This window comes from Balaenoptera acutorostrata, chromosome 15, assembly GCF_949987535.1.
Source record: "Balaenoptera acutorostrata chromosome 15, mBalAcu1.1, whole genome shotgun sequence".
Taxonomy (NCBI): Eukaryota; Metazoa; Chordata; class Mammalia; order Artiodactyla; family Balaenopteridae; genus Balaenoptera; species Balaenoptera acutorostrata.
The window spans coordinates 41,724,972-41,744,824 of NC_080078.1; the positions used below are offsets into that span (position 1 = coordinate 41,724,972).

At 47.7% G+C, this 19,853-nt stretch overlaps 1 protein-coding gene across 1 annotated transcript in view; it reads left to right on the forward strand.

Annotated features, from left to right (window-relative positions):
* SLC24A3 (solute carrier family 24 member 3) overlaps window positions 1–19,853 on the forward strand; it is a 473,993-nt gene that overhangs the window by 68,119 nt on the left and 386,021 nt on the right. Inside the window, exon 2 of the mRNA XM_057530157.1 lies at window positions 237–365. Within this exon, the coding sequence (XP_057386140.1) occupies window positions 237–365 (129 nt within the window). The remainder of the gene's footprint in view (window positions 1–236; window positions 366–19,853) is intronic.

The following is a 19,853-nucleotide window of genomic DNA, read 5'->3' on the forward strand; positions in this document are numbered from 1 at the left end:
TTATACACCACCCCCTCCCAGCCGTTGGCTGAGGGCTGCCGCTGTGGGACCCAGTAGGATCCAGGAGCCGAGGAAGCCCTTGGGAGCTAGGGGCAGGATGGTGAGTGACGGTTGTGAGAGGTCTAAGGGGTGTTGGCCAGACTGAGTGCTGATGGCTGAAGGCGCTGGGCACCCAGCCTGGGGAAGGGTGACACCCAGCTGTTAGTGATGTGTAACTATGATCTCTTTCTCCCCAGACCTTGACTTCATGGACCTCATCGGGCAAGACAGACAGTGGACCGTGGGGAGGAAGTTAATGCAGGTGAATGACTCGCTGACTTCAGAAGATGCAGGGCCGCGGAGCAGCAAGAACTGCACTGAACCAGGTAAGACGGCGGCTGCACTGGGGGCTTCGCGCTGCGGGCTGGGCTGCCGTTCTCTCTGGTGGAAGCCCAGGAAGGGCCGGATGCTGTGTTTTTCCTTTGAGTTCTAATCCAGAGAGACTCTGAGGATATTTAGGGGCAGGTGTCTAAGAGACTCAAAGGCAAGATCCCCGGGGACAATTCAAGTGTGTTTCTGCCTCTGTTTTCTTTTCCTCGGACAGTGGGGGAGAAGGTGAGTCAAAATACCGTTGTCAAATGTGGATGCTGGTGCTACCCAGAGAGACACTGAGTCAGGAGCAGGATGGCTGAGGACGTGCTGTGGCGTCTTCGCTTTGATGCCTGGAATCCTCTCTGGCTGGTTGTTAATCGGGAGCCTTGTTTCTGTCACAGTTAAAGGCACAGGTGTTGAACCAGATGCTCACCTGTGATGTTGAGGTCCTTGGAAGAAGTGAATGTTCGTTTATCAGCTATTATGTTTGATAGCTATTGTGCCTTTCCTCAGAACATTTTATGTCTGATGTTTCTGAACTTAAAGGGAAAACTAACATCGGGGGATGAAGAGGACTTGGAATGATAAGGACTCAGCTCAGCTACATCTCAGGAAATGGCAGGTACCCTCTGGACGGCTGAGGTCCTGCTCCTTTAGACCAGGGGTCAGCAACCTTGTCCCGGGAAGGGCCAGACAGCAGTATTTTAGGCTTTGTAGACTCGTTACTGTGTCTATTGTATATTTTAAAAGATTTTTATAATCCTTTAAAAATTTAAAAAACCATTCTTAGCTCGCGAGCTGTGGGATGTACCAGGCCTGTGGCCACTTTGTCAGCCCTGACATGGAGTTCTCAGATCTTGGGGGGGGGTCTTCCTTCCCTGCCTGGCAGGGTCTTGGGTCTCAAGTGTGTGGTGAGCTCGACCACACAGTGATCCCACATGCAAAGGCCGGCCTCGTTTTGAGTGTCACCTTAGAAGGACATACACCATCTTCATTGCAGCCCAAAGAACCTTAGTCCTCGGAGTACAGAAGGTGAAATTGTGTGTCTGTGCTTTTTTGGGAAGGTAGATAGAGGTTCCCTTTCCCACAGCTGGAAGAACTAAAAATAGATTACCCCCTCCCGGCCAAAAAAACAACCTACAACCCTACATGATCTATATCCTTTAAGCTAGAGACTTTAAGGGTTCCTGTGGCTGTTATTAATGCTTGGAAGGAATACTCTTGGAAGTGAGTGAAGCATGTGGCAGCTGCGTGATCTAGAAATGAAAACTGGGGACGGAGGTTTCAAGTGCCCCACTGTGCAGACAGAGCCATGTGTCTTCTGAGAGCTGGGCGTGCAGGGGCCTGGCCTGAAGGGCAGGTCATTGCTGTGCCGGGAACCCCGTTTGCTGATCTGGTCTTACAGCCGAAGATTTGTCAACATCTCTGCACCTAGTAGGCAGGCGGTGACTGGGATGTCAGAGACAGGAGATTCAGTACTAGGGGGCCCAGCCGTTGTCTTGGGTGTACCTTCGTATGGGAAAGAATGGAGTCAGACAGATACAGTGCCCCGCTCTCGGGATTGGGGTCCAGCACTGCGCAGGGCCAGTGGTGATGGAGGGCTTCTGTTTCCTGTAGTTGGGATTGTGTGTTGGGGAGGTGGAGCTGTCTCTCTGTGAGTGGTGCTGCTTACTGTTTCAAGACATGCCATTCTCAGAGTGACAGGTGTAAAAGAATGAAGCACGTGAAAGCCCTCGCAAGAGAGGAGTGACTCAGCTCACAAGTAGAACAGAAGATGTCCAGGTTTCTAAAGAGAGCTCGAGCCCAGCACCTGCTGGTGTTGGCAGGGAGGGCACAGGGCAGGGAGGAGAGGAAAGCCTCCAGGAGGACAATGGCGGGGGGCGAATGAGAGCTCGTCATGCTGCCGCGTGAGGCAGGTCCAAGAAGAACAAGGATTCAGGAGGAGCGTCCTTGCTTTCCTCACCTGTGGACCACGACCACGGGCACTGGGCTTGATTTCTGGGGTCCTTGACTCCAAACCAGATTCTACAGGGAAGATGATCATGCCTGAAACAAGGGTCCTGTTCAAATCCTAGCACATCAGGGGCCTGCCTGGAGCCTCTGTCCTGCGTGAAGCCTGCTATGACCGTTCTGTTTTCTGAATGTTTTTGGTATAGAATATCTCCAACTATGCTGTCCGATATGGACATTCAGTGGCCCCTTAAGTTCAAATTAATTTAAATGAAATATGATTAAAAATTCAGATTCTCCGTTGCCCTAGCCACACATCAAATAGCCAGTGGCTGTGTGTGGTTCCTGGACAGCACAGAACATAGAACATTTCCGCCATCGCAGAAAGGTCCATTGGACAGGCTGGTCTTCAATGTCCATTTGTCCTTGGACCTATCTCCTGTCTTTCCAGCTCAGTTGCAAACATCTTGAGGACAGAGAGTGGATATGTAAATCCGAGAGCCCGTCTCCTACCTGGGTCTTGGGGTCACACTCACCTGGGTTTGAATCTTGGCTGAGAAGCTGAGGGCAAGATAGTTAGACTCTCTGAGCCTCTGTGTGCTTCTCTGTGAGACGGAGGTGATCATTCCGACCTTTCGCAGCTGCTGTGAAGGTTGGGAGTGACGTCATCAGGTGTGTGTACCCAGCTTGGTGCTGCAGATGGAGGGTCCACAGTGGGACCTCACTCCCGAATTTCCCACTATCTGCCGGGGGCACCCGTCCCTCCATCACACGAGCATCAAGGAACTAAATACATTCTCCAGCCCCTCGTCTCGGGGATGGGCAGATGTGGCCTGTCTGGGTCAGTCCTCAGGTGGCCCAGGCCCGAGCAGTGGCCCGCTGGGTGGAGAGGCTCAAGCACCATCTTGTAACAGAAGATCTCCCCATGTTGTTGAGCTCAGGGCCTCTTTGGAGCCCTCTGTTTCTATAAGAACGTCATCAGGTCATCGGGACTTCCCCGGTGGTCCAGTGGTTAAGACTCCACCTTCCGGTGCAGGGGGTGTGGGTTTGATCCCTGGTGGGGGAGCTAAGATCCCACATGCCGCGCGATGAGGCCAAAAAAAAAAGAACGTCATCAAACCATTGTCACCCAGTTGCCTCGGTGCTCTTTCCAGAAAGCTGTCAGAAGTCTGCTTCTTACCCTTGACTGAACAGATCTTTTATGAAGAAAGTTGAGAGCACTCAGAAGATCCTGATTTTGAGTTGAAACGGAACGGTATTCATCTTCTCTACCCCTAACCCACTGGAGAATGAGGGGACCAAGCTGGTGTGAGCCAAGGCCCGGCCACAAGACGTTGCCCGCTGCCCTGAAGGGGCCGGAGCGCCCTGTCCGTGGTGGGTGTCACCTGTACTGGGACAGCATGGGGTTCTGCTCCCAGAGTCTCCTGTGTGGGGCCGGGAGGTGAACCATCTGGACCAGCCTCCTTCCTGTTTGTGACGGTGTCGCCGAGCGGGGCGCGCTCACAGGGGTGGTGTCAGGGCTCTGTCTGTGCCGAGGGCTGGGCGTTTACACGGGGGACCTGAGCTGGCCGTGGGAGCAACCATGTCAGGGTCACAGATGGGAGTTAATTAGGCTCTTGTTGTAAAGTGTGCCTAGTGCTGCTCTGACGTCACAGGGCTTCTCGGGCTGTGTTCTCGGAACCCCTGGCTGGAGATGCTGTGGGTGTGCGTGAGGTTGATTCGGAGGCTGGCGATGGGGTGACCTGTGTTCTGGTCCTGAGAACGGTTGGCGGATGGGGCTGGCTTGCTTCGCAGATGTTCATTTCCTCACCTGGGAAACAGACCTGGGACTGCTTTATCCCATCTGTCCCTTCCGTTGCACAACTGCAATCGTTTCAAGCGATTTCAAGAATAGGAATTCACAAAATCTTCCACCCCCAAGACGCCCAGCTCCACTTCCCTTAGTAAACTACTTCCTTGCGTTCCCAGAATCCCATGTCCTACTGTCACCCTCCTTTTATCCTTCTCCCCCATCCATTTTCCTCTCCCTGTCCATCTCCCTCCTCCTCCCCCTTCCCCTCCATCTCCTTCTCCATCTCCATCTCCATCTCCATCTCCATCTCCATCTCCATCTCCATCTCCATCTCCATCTCCCTCTCCCTCTCTCTGATAACCAGGAGCCCTGCGGGGCAGGGGCATTATTCAGTGGCAGTTCTGTCTTTGGTGGGTGTGGCAACCTTGAGATGGCTCACTCTTCATATGACAGCTGCCACTTTAAAGACATGTTGGCTGAGAAATATTCCATGGTATATATGTGCCACATCTTCTTTATCCATTCATCTGTCGATGGACACTTAGGTTGCTTCCATGTCCTGGCTATTGTCAATAGAGCTGCAGTGAACATTGTGGTACATGACCCTTTTTGAATTATGGTTTCCTCAGGGTATATGCCCAGTAGTGGGATTGCTGGGTCATAGGGTAGTTCTATTTTTAGTTTTTGAAGGAACCTCCACACTGTTCTCCATAGTGGCTGTATCAATTTACATTCCCACCAACAGTGCAAGAGGGTTCCATTACTCAGCCATAAAAAGAAACGAAACTGAGTTATTTGTAGTGAGGTGGATGGACCTAGAGTCTGTCATACAGAGTGAAGTAAGTCAGAAAGAGAAAAACAAATACCGTATGCTAACACATATATATGGAATCTAAATAAATAAATAAATAAATGGTTCTGAAGAACCTAGGGACAGGACAGGAATAAAGACACAGACGTAGAGAATGGACTTGAGGACACAGGGAGGGGGAAGGGTAAGCTGGGACAAAGTGAGAGAGTGGCATGGACATACATACACTATCAAATGTAAAATAGATAGCTAGTGGGAAGCAGCCGCATAGCACAGGGAGATTAGCTCAGTGCTTTGTGACCACCTAGAGGGGTGGCATAGGGACGGTGGGAGGGAAATGCAAGAGGGAGGAGATATGGGGACATATGTATATGTATAACTGATTCACTTTCTTTATAAAGCAGAAGCTAACACACCATTGTAAAGCAATTATACTCCAATAAAGATGTTTAAAAAAAAAAAAAAGACATGTTGTGTTGTTTTGGATTTTTTTTTTTTAAATGGCATTCTTCCCTTGCTCCTCCAAGACATGGTTTTGGTGAAAATTTGTAAGTTTTTCCTCTAGATCCGTATGAAAGAGACTGAGTTCCAGGCTCTAATTTTTCTGCCATCGTTCCAGCCCTCTGTGAATTTTTAAGGTTGTTTTCTTAGCCTGACACTGCGATTTCATCTCAAGCCTGGAAACATTGTCTTTTGGCAAATAACACTTGAAACTGTTTACTCAGATGACCTATTATGAGAAATTCAACTTTGAATAAATTCGATCCGTGGAAAATTAAGTTAACTAAATGTAATATTGAGGGTGGTACACAACTGTAGCAGAGATGGATTCTTGGGAATATTTATTGGTACACTTTGCAGAATTTTCTTTCTACGCTTTGCAGTCTGTTTCCAGAAAAAAAATCTATCATCTTTTGGTTTTTAGTTCTTTGATATTTTAAGGAAATGAGCTTTTCCTCAGAGTGCCTCTTTCACAGAAACTTGGGAAGAAGGAAGCTATTTAAAATGATAGCCTTTGGCGTGGGCTTTGCTCTGAGATCACTGTATTTTCTTTCTTTTTAAAAAAATTTTATTGGAGTATAGTTGATTTACAACATTGTGTTAGTTTCAGGTGTACAGCAAAGTGATTCACTTATGCATATACATATATTCATTCTTTTTCAGATTCTTTTCTCATATAGGTTATCACAGAATATTGAATATAGTTCCCTGTGCTATAGAGTAGATCCTTTTTGGTTACCTATTTTATATTTAGTAGTGTGTGTATGTTAACCCCAAACTCCTGATTTATCCCTCCCCCCATGTTTCCCCTTTGGTAACCATAAGTTTGTTTTCAAGATCTGTAAGTCTGTTTCTGTTTTCATTTTCTTCTGATAAAGTGCTCGGCTCCCTCCCTCTGCCTGGCTTGTAGGGTTTGAGGTCTCTGGGGATGGGGAAGCCACCCTGAGCCTTTGCTGCAGGACAGAGAGGCTGGTGGGCACTCGCCCCACGGGGCTGTGCAGGAATGTGTACTGGATCAGGTGGTTGTTTACTGGAGTGGCCAGAAACCACACAATCTAAGAGTCACATGTGAGCTGTCCTAGAGGAGGAAAGTCAGAGGTGGGGATGAGAGAAGCAACACGGGGTGAGTCCAAGGGTAGGTGTGGGCCATGAACAGAACCTGGAGGCCAGGCTCGGAGTGGCAGGCACGTGCAGGCTGGTCCAGGTACAGGCTGTGACCAAAGGGAGGGTTGGGATCCTGCTGTTCTTGAGTTTAAACCGTAACATCAGGGTCAGCTGGTTTAATACCACGGGGCTGGGCATGACCAATCTACAGAGCACTAAAGGTCCAAACCTCTCCCCTTTTGCATGAAAAAAATGAGACCCAGAGGGCATAAATGACCCCCAACTGTCCCCCATGGATAATCAATGCATGCCAAAATAATTATCTAGAAAATCTGACCTTTGCATGATCTAGAGGAACACGGTCCTGTAGAAATATAATGCAAGCTACAGATGTAATTTTAAAATTCCTAGTAGCTACATTCAATACTTGAAAAGAAACAGGTGAAGTTAATTTTAATACTATATTTGATTTAACCAGATATTTCCAGAATATTAGGAATGACAATTTTTAGTCACCTCTGTGTTTTATCCCTGGGTTCGAATCCAGGAGACAACTAAGATTTTTTTTTTTTTAAGTTTTAAAATGTTTAGTTTGTTGTACTAGCTCACATAACTTTCACTAACTTCTCTCTGCAGTTTTAATTTTCATAATGATTCAAATAATTGCTGTTGACATTCTTAAGTGGAACACCTTAGAAACTCATGGAGATCTGCTTTTTAATGTGTCAGATTCTTTACTGGATTAGGGTTATTGTAGCTGCTGTAACAAATAAGTCCTTTAGACCTTGGGGTAGTATAAAAGAAGTTTCTTTCTTTCTCATGTGAAGTTCTGGTCTGTGGGTGGCCCTGTTGCTAGAGGTGGTCCATGGACTCTGGAACCTTCCGTTTTGAGGCTCCCTGTCCTCATGCTTGGTTTCCAAGATCACTGTGCTTCTCTGCTTTAAGGGGAAAGAACCAGGAGGGCTGTGCATAGCTGAGTTTTATGGACCAGACCCTCCCTCCCGCTCACATTCCATTGGTCAGGACTCAGTCCATGACCACTTCTAACTGTAAGGGAGCCTGGGACATGGATTTTAGCCCAGTGCCCTGGAAGAAGAGAAAGCAGTTATTCCCCCCAGACTTGTTTCTTATTGAAAAAACAAACGTCTCAGTTTTCCTTTATGCCTATCTTATTTCAAAAGCAGTATACCCCCTGTATAGAGAAATCGTAACCCAAACTTACATCTTCTGAGGCTGGCCTAGCTCTTGGTTTAAGCTTCATGATTCTCACCTGGTCAGGTGACACAATTCGATTCTCTTTTCACCTTGAGAGGATCACAAGTCAGGTAGAAATTGTCCCAGTTGTGTCTGTTTGCAAACTGCATCTTTTCTTTGTAAATGCAAGGAGCCTAGGAAAAGCAGTGAGTGTTTGAGAATGTGTGAAGTCATTGGCGGTAATGTGGAAAGAGCTTGGGTTCCAGAGTAAATCCTAAATCTCAGTTTTGTCACTCTCGACCTATGTGATGCCAGGTGAGTTTCCTAAATTCTTTGAACCTCATTTCCGCCATCTGTAAAATGCAGATTAAGATGCCCGCGCATGAAGTGACGTAAGCTTCGTAAAACAGCAAAACCTCAATCATAGTAGATGCTTAATAAATCGTGGCTACGTTATCTTTGTTACCAGAAGGATCCTTGGGGGTCTTGTTTAAGAGAAGAATAAATGTTCATCCTCTAAAAATGCTTGAAAACCCCTGGTCTGGACTAACCGCTTGTTCCAGAGTGTCTGGGTGTCCAGACCACCTGTCCAATCTTCCTTGTGCCTTGGAATTGCTTCCCTTTGGGTCAGAGGGTGACGCATTCATGCGGGGTGGGCCGCAGGTGAGCGCGTGGTGACAGCACACCTGTGTGTGGAGGCCACAGGCAATGGAATGGGGGGGGCTGGGGACACCCACCATGGGGTCAGCTCAAGCATCAGCCAGCTCCTGGCCCCACTGCTCTCCTTGGCTGCACCCTTGTGGTCTGTGACAGCAATGGCCACTTCTTCCTTGTGGCCAAGGAGCAAATGCGGCCCTGGGTGCGTCTCCAGCCCTCTGGGGTTCATTCTTGCCTGGTCCCCACTCCTGAACTGCTTCTGCAGCAGCACCATGCCTGGGGTGACTGGGGGCTCTTTCCTTGAATTATGCATTCGGAACTTATCTTGTTCCACAGGTCATCTCGTTTCACTGATGATGCCAGGACCGAGGTCTAGAGGCGTGAAGGGGCGTCTCTAGGGTCCCCCTCTGGCTGGCAGCAGAGCGCGGACCAGCACTTGCATTTCCTGCCTTTTCTGGCCTCTGGCCCCAAGGCTGGTCTGTGTCCCCTCCCCTTTTTGTGAGCGGAGTCAGCCTGAAGTCACATCTACGTATGGGGTTCCCCAGGAGGTCACCACTCTGTCCTCATCCGAGTGCTCTCAACTGCCTGAGGGCAGCGGTTCTCAAAGTGGGGCAGACCAGTGCCAGCAGCAGCCCTGGGAGCTTGTCAGAAATGCCCCTTCCTGGGCGCCACCTGAGCCCTGCAGGTCAGAACCTCTGGGGAGGGGGCCCAGCCATCCGGATTTCCTAGGTTCCTGTGGCATGGCGTGTGCACTGCGTTGTGAGGAACCCCGGGGAGACTTCCAGTCTAGGCCCCACCCCAGGCCAAGGAAACCCGAGTCTCTGGGACTGGGAGCCAGGCACCAGTGGTTGGAAAGCTGCCAGCGATGCCAGGGTGCAGCCGAGGCCGAGAGCACGGCCTGAGACTCCCTGCACGCCCTGGATAGCTCTGGTCAGCCGGCCCTGGGAGTCTGGCCGAGGGGAGGGTAGCTGGGCCTCATCCCCTCCTGCCCCTCAACAAACAAACTAACAAACAAACAAACAGAGGGAGGGTGTCTGCCACATTTAAGGCACCCGGCCTGTCTTGCTGGGGGCTCCTCATCCATTCAGCATTTCTCGTGAGTCACACGGATAGTCATTCATTTGGAGACTCCATCTCGGGGGTCCCTGGGTTTTCTAAGATTTCTTCCCCTGAGAAACACCAGGGTGGAGTTTTACTTGGCAGTGTTTTAAAATGTGTGTTCTAAGAGGGAAGTTTGTAGCAATACAATCCTACCTCAAGAAACAAGAAAAATCTCAAATAAACAATCTAACCTTACAACTGGAACTAGAGAAAGAAGAACAAACAAAACCCAAAGTTAGTAGAAGGAAAGTAATCATAAAGATCAGAGCAGAAATAAATGAAATAGAAACAAAGAAAACAATAGCAAAGATCAATAAAACTAAAAGCTGGTTCTTTGAGAAGATAAACAAAATTGATAAACCTTTAGCCAGGCTCATCAAGAAAAAGAGGGAGAGGACTCAAATGAATAAAATTAGAAATGAAAAAGGAGAAGTTACAACGGACACTGCAGAAATACGAAGCATCCTAAGAGACCACTACAAGCCACTCTATGCCAATAAAATGGACAACCTGGAAGAAATGGACAAATTCTTAGAAAGGTATAACCTTCCAAGACTGAACCAGGAAGAAACAGAAAATATGAACAGACCAATCACAAGTAATGAAATTGAAACTGTTATTAAAAATCTTCCAACAAACAGAAGTCCAGGACCAGATGGCTTCACAGGTGAATTCTATCAAACATTTAGAGAAGAGCTAACACCCATCCTTCTCAAACTCTTCCAAAAAATTTCAGAGGAAGGAACACTCCCAAACTCATTCTACGAGGCCACCATCACCCTGATACCAAAACCAGACAGAGATACTACAAAAAAAGAAAATTATAGACCTATATCACTGATGAATATAGGTGCAAAAATCCTCAACAAAATACTAGCAAACAGAATCCAACAACACATTAAAAGGATCATACATCCAGGGATGCAAGGATTCTTCAGTATGTGCAAATCAATCAATGTGATACACCATATTAACAAACTGAAGAATAAAAACCATATGATCATTTCAATAGATGCAGAAAAAGCTTTTGACAAATTTCAACACCCATTTATGATAAAAACTCTCCAGAAAGTGCACACAGAGGGAACCTACCTCAACATAATAAAGGCCATATACGACAAACCCACAGCAAACGTCATTCTCAGTGGTGAAAACTGAAAGCATTTCCTCTAAGATCCGGAGCAAGACAAGGATGTCCACTCTCACCATTATTATTCAACATAATTTTGGAAGTCCCAGCCACGGCAATCAGAGAAGAAAAAGAAATAAAAGGAATACAAATTGGAAAAGAAGAAGTAAAACTGTCACTGTTTGCAGATGACATGATACTATACATAGAGAATCCTAAAGATGCCACCAGAAAACTACTAGAGCTAATCAGTGAATTTGGTAAAGTTGCAGGCTACAAAATTAATGCACAGAAATCTCTTGCATTCCTATACACTAATGATGAAAGATCAGAAAGAGAAATTAAGGAAACAATCCCACTCACCATTGCAATAAAAAGAATAAAATACCTAGGAATAAACCTACCTAAGGAGGTAAAAGATCTGTACCCAGAAAACTTTAAGACACTGATGAAAGAAATCAAAGATGACACAAACAGATGGAGAGATATACCATGTTCTTGGATTGGAAGAATCAATATTGTGAAAATGACTATACTACCCAAAACAATCTACAGATTCAATGCAATCCCTTTCAAATTACCAATGACATTTTTTACAGAACTAGAAGAAAAAATCTTAAAATTTGTATGGAGACACAAAAGAATAGCCAAAGCAATCTTGAGGGAAAAAAATGGAGCTGGAGGAATTACACCCTGACTTCAGACTATACTATAAAGCTACAGTAATCAAGATGATATGGTACTGGCACAAAAACAGAAATATAGATCAATGGAACAGGATAGAAAGCCCAGAGATAAACCCACGCACCTATGGTCAACTAATCTATGACAAAGGAGGCAAGGATATACAATGGAGAAAAGACAGTCTCTTCAATAAGTGGTGCTGGGAAAACTGGACAGCTACATGTAAAAGAATGAAATTAGAGAACTCCCTAACACCATACATAAAGATAAACTCCAAATGGATTAAAGACCTAAATGTAAGACCAGACACTATAAAACTCTTAGAGGAAAACATAGGAAGAACACTCTTTGACATAAATCACTCTTTGACCCACCTCCTAGAGTAATGGAAATAAAAACAAAAATAAATAAATGGGACCTAATGAAACTTAAAAGCATTGGAAAGCAAAGGAACTATAAACAAGATGAAAGACAACCCTCAGAATGGGAGAAAATATTTGCAAATGAATCAACGGACAAAGGATTAATCTCCAAAATATAAACAGCTCATGCAGCTCAATATTAAAAAAGCAAACAACCCAATCCAAAAATGGGCAGAAGACCTAAGTAAGCATTTCTCCAAAGAAGACATACAGATGGCCAAGAGGCACATGAAAAGCTGCTCAACATCACTAACTACTAGAGAAATGCAAATCAAAACTACAAGAGGTATCACCTCACACCAGTTAGAATGGGCATCATCAGAAAATCTACAAACAACAAATGCTGGAGAGAGTGTGGAGAAAAGGGAACCCTCTTGCCCTGTTGGTGGGAATGTAAATTGATACAACCACTATGGAAAACGGTATGGAGGTTCCTTAAAAAACTAAAAATAGAATTACCATATGACCCAGCAATCCCACCACTGGGCATATACCCAGAGAAAACCATAATTCAAAAAGACACATGCACCCCAGTGTTTATTGCAGCACTATTTACAATAGCCAGGTCATGGAAGCAACCTAAATGCCTATCAACAGACGAATGGATAAAGAAGATGTGGTACATATATACAATGAAATATTACTCTGCCATAAAAAGGAATGAAATTGTGTCCTTTGTAGAGATGTGGATGGACCTAGAGACTGTCATACAGAGTGAAGTAAGTCAGAAAGAGAAAAACAAATATCGTATATTAACGCATATATGTGGAATCTAGAAAAATGGTACAGATGAACCGGTTTGCAAGGCAGAAATAGAGACACAGATGTAGAGAACAAACGTATGGACACCAAGGCGGGAAAGTAGGTGGGCGGTGGTGGTGGGATGAATTGGGAGATTGGGACTGACATATATACACTAATATGTATAAAATAGATAACTAATAAGAACCTGCTGTATAAAAAAATAAATAAAATAAAATACCAAAGAAATAAAATAAAATGTGTGTCTATGAGGGTCAGGAGGGAATGTCTCTGCCTGGACCTTAAGTGGCTCTGACCTTGCCTTCCTCACCTGGAGCCTCCCCAGCTCCCTCCCTCCTTATCGGGGGCTGACCCAGGGGTAGGGCTGTCCCACAGGCAACCATGGGCCTGAGGGCAGGGCCTCCGGGCACAGACTACCTCTCCCTGCGGCCCTCCCATCCTGATCTGGACACCCTCAGGCCTGGGATGGCCTCTGGGAGCTTTGGGGTAGGAGGTGGCCCGGGGAGGGCCCAGCCTCTGTCCCCAGAGGCTCCCAGCAGCCTCCCAGGCCTCAGACTTTTTAAACAGGCTCCCAGGAACAACCGGCAGTGTGGCCAATGAATGGGGGAGGGTGTGTCCGATTTAACCCTCTGAGTGTGGTTCCCACTGACTGCACACTTGGGCATCAGGCAGTAGCCTGTTTCTTCCTCCACCTGGGGGCTCCCCATGGCCACCCACCAGTTTGCATCCCCCGGGACTGGCCTGGGATAACAAGGTTCCCTTCCCACCTTGGAGAGGAAGGTTAAATGAGTCCACGTCTGGGTTATCATACTGGCGCTTCTGAGGTTCCTGATATAGTGTGAAACCATTAGTGTGGCTGAAATTTCTATCACAGAACAATAAAATCCCTGAATTAAAGATTAGCAGCCTTTTTTAGAAGCTTACTCAGAACGAAGTGGATGTGAGCCCAGCCCAGGGGCTTATCCATCCCGGCCAAGACCTTGCACCCCAGTCCTGAGCCGGCAGCGGGATCTCAGGGCTCATGCCACTGGGGTTGGGGACGCTGGGCTGAGGAAAGGAGGAGAACAGGCTGCAGACCAGCGGGTCAGGCCACGCTGGCAGGAGCATGGGAAGGGGGTCTAAAGTCAGTAAATAGGCACTCAGAGTACCCACCCTGCCTCAGCATCATTGTGAGAACCAGAAGATAAGGGATATCCACGTTCTGTAATCATAAAGTACCTCTGGGTGGAGTTAGGGATGTGGTCCAGGGTCCTACAGACCCGGAGAGGAGTCCTGCTTTGACATCCACGGTCTGTGGGGCCCTGGACCAGTCACTTAACTTCTCCAAACCTGGGTTTCCTCCCCTGCGAAGTGGGGATAATTCATGGCACAAACAGAAAGGGTTGCCATGGAGAGTCAATGGAATAAAGTGTGTGAAGAACTTAGCACAAAGCAAATACCCAACTGTGAACGGATGCCCATTTCTGGAGCACCCACCATGTGCTCAGGGGTCCCACACACACAGACTCAGTTAGTCGTGCATAGGAGGATGTGGTTATTACTCAAGCTCTGATTAGGGCTTGGAGACTTCTCCTCTAGGAGGAGAGTAAAGTCAATCTGGCCTGTCCTAATATTGTAATACCTAAGTGGAAAGTAAAAATATTCTTAATTTTTAAAGCATACATGTTGGGCACATGAAGAGCCTGTTAGCATCAGCCTCTGCCTCCCAGGGGACCTTTCTTGGGGAATGGGAATTCCACTTATGCTGTAATCTTGTTGACTGCCCTGGGAAAATCCATAGAAAAGTCACCAATGATGCGAATTTGGGTCTTAAGACTGAGTATGCAAGGTTGGGTGGGCAGAGTGGATATCAGCGGATGGAGGTAGAAGAAGTAAAGGGCGGTGAGAAGGTGGGGAAGCAGCTGGGCTTGTTCTGTGCTCAGTTCTCTCCCCTTTCACCATGGTGGACAAGCCTTAAGTCAACTCATCCAAAACAGCATGGGCAACTGTCCTTCCATAGTCCAGAAACATAAAGTTTCCCTACTGCCTGCACCATTTAACCACAAATACTAGACCAGTTCATTAAGTTAAATTATAATTTAATACTGAATTTAAAGGAAGGAAAGATGTAACACAGCTGTACCCATCCTTCTGCCAGGTGTTTTTTATCATTGACACTAGTTTCACGCAGAACCTTGGCCTCTTTGCAGGAATCATTGTGTGTTTGTGGCTCACAGACGGATGTTTCCTTTTATGGGGCCCAGGACAAATAATGTGGTGCCTGGTGGATCTGCTTAGCGGTTCCCAAGTGTACACAGTCTCTCAGTAGTAGCTGTTATGAATCTAGAATTATTGTCTTTTCAACGCCACAATGTCATCTGTTGTTAAAATTTTGCATCCTATCTCTCCCCCCATCCAGTCTCAAGAATCTTGTCTTTAGGTAGTTTTCTCCCTCACTCCAGCATTTTATTATGAAAATTTGCAAACATACAGAGAAATTGAAAGAATTTTACAGCGAACACCCACAGACTCAGCACCTAAGTTCTATAATTTGCATTTCACTCTACTGGCTTTATCATGTTTATTCATCTCTCCACCCCGTATCCATCCATGAAGCCATCCTATTTTCTTTTAGTGAATTTTGAAGTAATTTGCAGAAATAGATACACGCCGTCTCACATAGGTTTAGCATGTGTGTCATTAACTAGAGTTTATGATTTATTTACCCCTCTTTTTGGGTAACATTTATACACAGTGAAGTTTACAAGTTTTAAGTGTACCACCAATGAGCGATGACATATGCAAACTCCCGTGCCCAGCTTCCACCAAGATATAAGACATACCATCATTCCAGGAAGTTTCCTCATGTCCCTTTTCAGGAAATCCCCAGCCCAGCCCACCCCGACACAACCACTCTTCTGATTTCTATTACCATAGATTAGTTTGTGCCTATTCTACAACGTTCTATACACGAATCATACACTATGTGCTCTTTGGTGTAAGGCTTCTTAAGCAGCACGCTGTTTTTGAGATTCATCCGTGTTTCTGTGTGTAGCTACGTCCTTGACTATACACGCACACACACGTACACACCATGCAGATAGACATGTATGCGTATAGATTACACATACACATGTGACAGACTTTCCACACAAATGTTAATATGTTGGGTACATTTCTCTCCAGGAAGTGCCTTGTAGGATTTTGGTCGCTTTTCTTAGATACTTATTTTAGGTCCACTTTTAAAGAGACTTTCGTGATGTCTGGCAAATAGTAAGGGCTTCGGTTGGCCAGGGGAGGTTAGTTATCAACAGGGCCAGTCGTCCCTAATGTCCCCTCTCACTTCCCTCTGGAGCAGAACCATGAACTGGACTCTGCAACCTTGTGGTTGTAAGAAGGGAAGTGGAGGAGGGGGAGGGGAGGGGCCATTTCCCTCATCCTTAAGGCCTTATAACCTCTCCACATGCAACACTGCACATTCAGTTATTCAGTGATAACAGGAGGTGGGCGAAGAAGGGCCGTGAAGGTCCACAAAATGGTCTGATTCATTGAGTCAACAGCCATGCGTGTTCTGCTGTGGAAGCTGCTTCCCGGGGGCCGGCGTGGCATCCTTCCCCGCTGGAGCTGGGCATGCTCCTCATCACAAACAGCATCAGAGAGAGAAAGGGTTCCCTCTCTAAGCACCTGCACAGGGAACTAGATGCCTGGTTAGGGAAGGGGACCAGCCCCGCACTCAAGTGGGAACTGTGTGGGTGTTAGGGTCTTTGGAAAGGCCGGGAGCCTTGTTTTCCCAGACAAGCTCTGTCCCAGCAGAACCCTTTGTTGGCCCAGATCTTCATTTATCTCTTGGTGTTCCTTGTTTACTTGTCATTTCCTGACACACAAGTTGACTTGGAATAGGTCCTCTGAGATGCACACACAACTATCCAGTGATGGCATACTCTGGGCAATCATTCATTTCTTGCTGTAACCATCAAGTACCTTGACTCAGTTCTGGTTCTCTTAGAAGCAGATGCTGAGGCAAGGGTTTTGGGTGCATGTAGTTTATTTGGGAGATGAGCCCAGGAAACACCTGGGAGCAGGGAGTGGGGAAGTGAGACAGGGGAGGGAGGGCAGGGTGGCCAGTGCCTGGCATGTCATCAGCCAGTTACCACTGTGGCCAACGGGGTTAATGACCTGGGATAGAGTGTAGAAGACACCTCGATGTTCTCCCGCCCAGGGGTGAGGGAGCTAGGGTATTGATACACCGGCTCCTTTCAGTCACTGGTTGAGGGCTGTTCCCAGGTGCAGTGATGCCCTGGTACACCCAACCTGCCCCTTGCACAGGTGGAGCAGCGCCCAGGAGCAGAGACAGCCCCAGGGGAAGGAGGGCAGGTGCTGGCAGTTAGAAGTTGGGCCAGTGAGCACCCAAGAGCTAAGGAGATGGAAGGTGAGCAGGGCAGCAACAGCGATTGCTAAACACCTACTTCCCTGTTTCCAAGGGCATGGTTTCACGTTGTTGAACAGGTTGGAAAGCTCGTCCTAACCCAGCAAGGGCAAGTAGCGGCACTTTGCACTTCCTCTGTGTGTGCATGGGTTTGTCTTGCTAGGAGAAGCCCTTGGATTCATCCCATTCATTTTTACTGTATCATAATGTGTACAAGTGCTGACTGCTTGCCAGGCCCTACTGCCACAAGCAGCAGCTTAGGTGGACCCAACAGGGAGCCTTTCAGGCCCGGCCGAGAGCAGAGGGCTTTCGAGAAAACCAGGAGACATCCTTCCCTTCATCATTCATCTGACTGCCTCCGTGCCTGCGCGGGCCTTCAGGGGACCTCAGGGAAGCTCAGGACATGTCAAAATTGAGAAAAGGGGAAACCAAGAAATCCTACTTAAGCTCCTTCTGCAAGAAAACAGAGCCTTTGCCCACCAGGCAGATCTTTTCCTTTTGCAATCAACTAAAATAAAAGAATTCTTTCTAGAAATGTTGCTGGGGCCTGAGTGCTGGAACTTATGTAAACTCAGGGTCGAGACTGAATGTGAACCCTGAATGGAAATTGGGAAACGTGGTGTCACTGTGCACATGTGGCCCGTCCTTCGATCTCTGGCATATGTGTTATTTTAGGGGCATTCACTGGCTTTTCTGGCTTCAGAGTCAGAAGCCAATGTATCCATATCCCCAGGTAACCGTTTAATCCCTCACTGGGCTCTATCTTGTGTGAAATGGAATCCATACTTTGCACAAAATCATCTTTCAACGTGACTTGATATGTTTAAAGTGGGGAACCCTGTAGCCCTGGTATTTGGGTCCTACGTGCTTTCATATTCCTAGAGCCCCCCAAAGGTGGGACTTCCAAAGGCTTCCCAAAAAATATATCCAACTGAGTGATGTTCTTCAGCCCAAAGCCTGGCACAATGAGAGGTAATTCCCACCTGGAATTTGAGGTGTCTAGGTTCCTTGAAGGCTGAGAAATGTTGCCTGTAGCCCCCGAGGAGGACACCCCCGTATGGTGTTTCGAAACGTGCCCACAGGTGCTCTGATGTGTCTTTTGACATGAAATGGGCCTTGTTCTCCTCCTCTTGAATACGACTGGCCTCTGTGATTCACTTCTAACAGATGGACTGTGGCAGAAGCTCTGTGATCTCCAAAGCTGGGTCATCAAAGGCAATAGAGTTTCCACCCAGCTCTTTGTCTTGGGATGGTGGCTCTTGGAACCTGGCCGCCATGCTGGGAGGAGCGCAGGCATCACCGAGGCCACGGGCAGGTGCTCCAGATGACGGCCCCGTCGAGGGCCTTGCCGATATTGGACAGCCAGCATCGACACCAGGACATGAATGGAGACACCCTCTAGATGACCCCAGCCTCCATCAGATGCAGACACACGAGACCCCCCTGAGGGAGAACTTCCTAACTGAGCCCAGTCACCCCAGAACCAGGAAACATAATAATAAATGGTTGTTGCTGTTTTGAACTGCCAATTTGGGCTGGTTTATTATGTAGTCATAGTGACTGGTACCCGTGTCACTCTTGGTCATTATGCTAAAGAACTCCTGCTAAAGAACTTCTCCACTGTTGATCACCTACTTCTTTTGTCTGGGGCAGTGACTCACTTCTTGCTCCCCAGGATCGTGTCTTGGTGTCTGGGGGGAAAGAGACAAGGACGGGCGTGTTTCTCGGATTCCCCGAGTCACCAGCTGGCCACCAGCTCGGCGACCTCGAGGCGGCATGAGGTTTCCAGCTGTTCCGACCTCAGCAGGTTGGGGGTCAAGGGCCTGGTTCGAGTCTGGCTACAGGGGGGCACAGCAGCTGCTGTCTCTCTCCATCACTCGAGATCACAGCAGCGGCGGCTGCCTTGGGGAAGCACCCTTCCACGTCGTCCCGGAGCTCTGGGCTCCTGGGCTGGCTCTGCACACCTAACTGGCTTTTGTGTGGTGACCTCCATGATCTGGCCTCTGCCTGGGGAGCAGCCGGCTGGAGGGTGTGTGCAGCAGTGTGGCTTCACGGCCCCATCCAGTGCTTCAGGCCCGTGGAGCGCGGGTCCCCATGCACCCAGCCAGGGGGCTTCTCTCTCATGTCACCCCCGTGCACCTCTCCTGGTTCAGCCCAGGAATGGCTCCCCCATTTCTTCACTGTGTTGGGGAGAAATGTGAAAATGCATGGGAGAGAATGTTGACAGTCTTGCAAAGGTGTTGCCACAATTGCCACAAACAGAAGGTACTACTGAGGGATTAATAAGCAGATCCTGGGTCGGGCAGGAGCGGCACACCTACACGGCTGCTTTATCTGCTCTGAAAACCGTAAGTTAGAGTCACAAACTCTCAACGCTCAGAGACTCTGAAAAATCATGTGGCCCAGCAGCCCATATAAGGCCTGAGTTCCCTTTGCAGCATCACTGGAAAGTGGTCCTCTGTCGTATCCTCGGATGTCCCCAGTGACGGGGAGCTCGCTCCCCTCCTCCTGTGAGACGCCTTTTATTCCCTGGGCAACGGTGATTATTACAGTTGTCCTCCTTGTGCCGAACCAGAGCCATCTTCCTTTTAGTCATTCTGAGTTCTAAAAAATAAATCGTATTCCTGTTCCACATGGCATACCTGTAAGGTCAGCTTCAGGTCTTCCTTGTTTGGGTTTCCCTCCGTTCAGTTTTTCAGCTGCCCCCATCCTGCCCCCAGCCCACTGTGTGACAGGAGCCTGCCCCGCCCCCCTCACTATCCTGGTTACCTTCCGGGCCAAACATTAATCTCTTCAACTCTTAAAAGTTGTGTTTGAACAACACGTGAAGAAGTTGAACCTGATTCAATCACGCTCAGGTGTTGGATATAATTATTTCAGATGCAAACCCAGCATTCCTGAGCTAGGGTTTAAAGCCATAGGTTCTTTCCAGGGACAAGGGAAAGGGACCGGGCATTTGTCAGGCGCCTCCTTGGAGTCAGGGCTGGGCT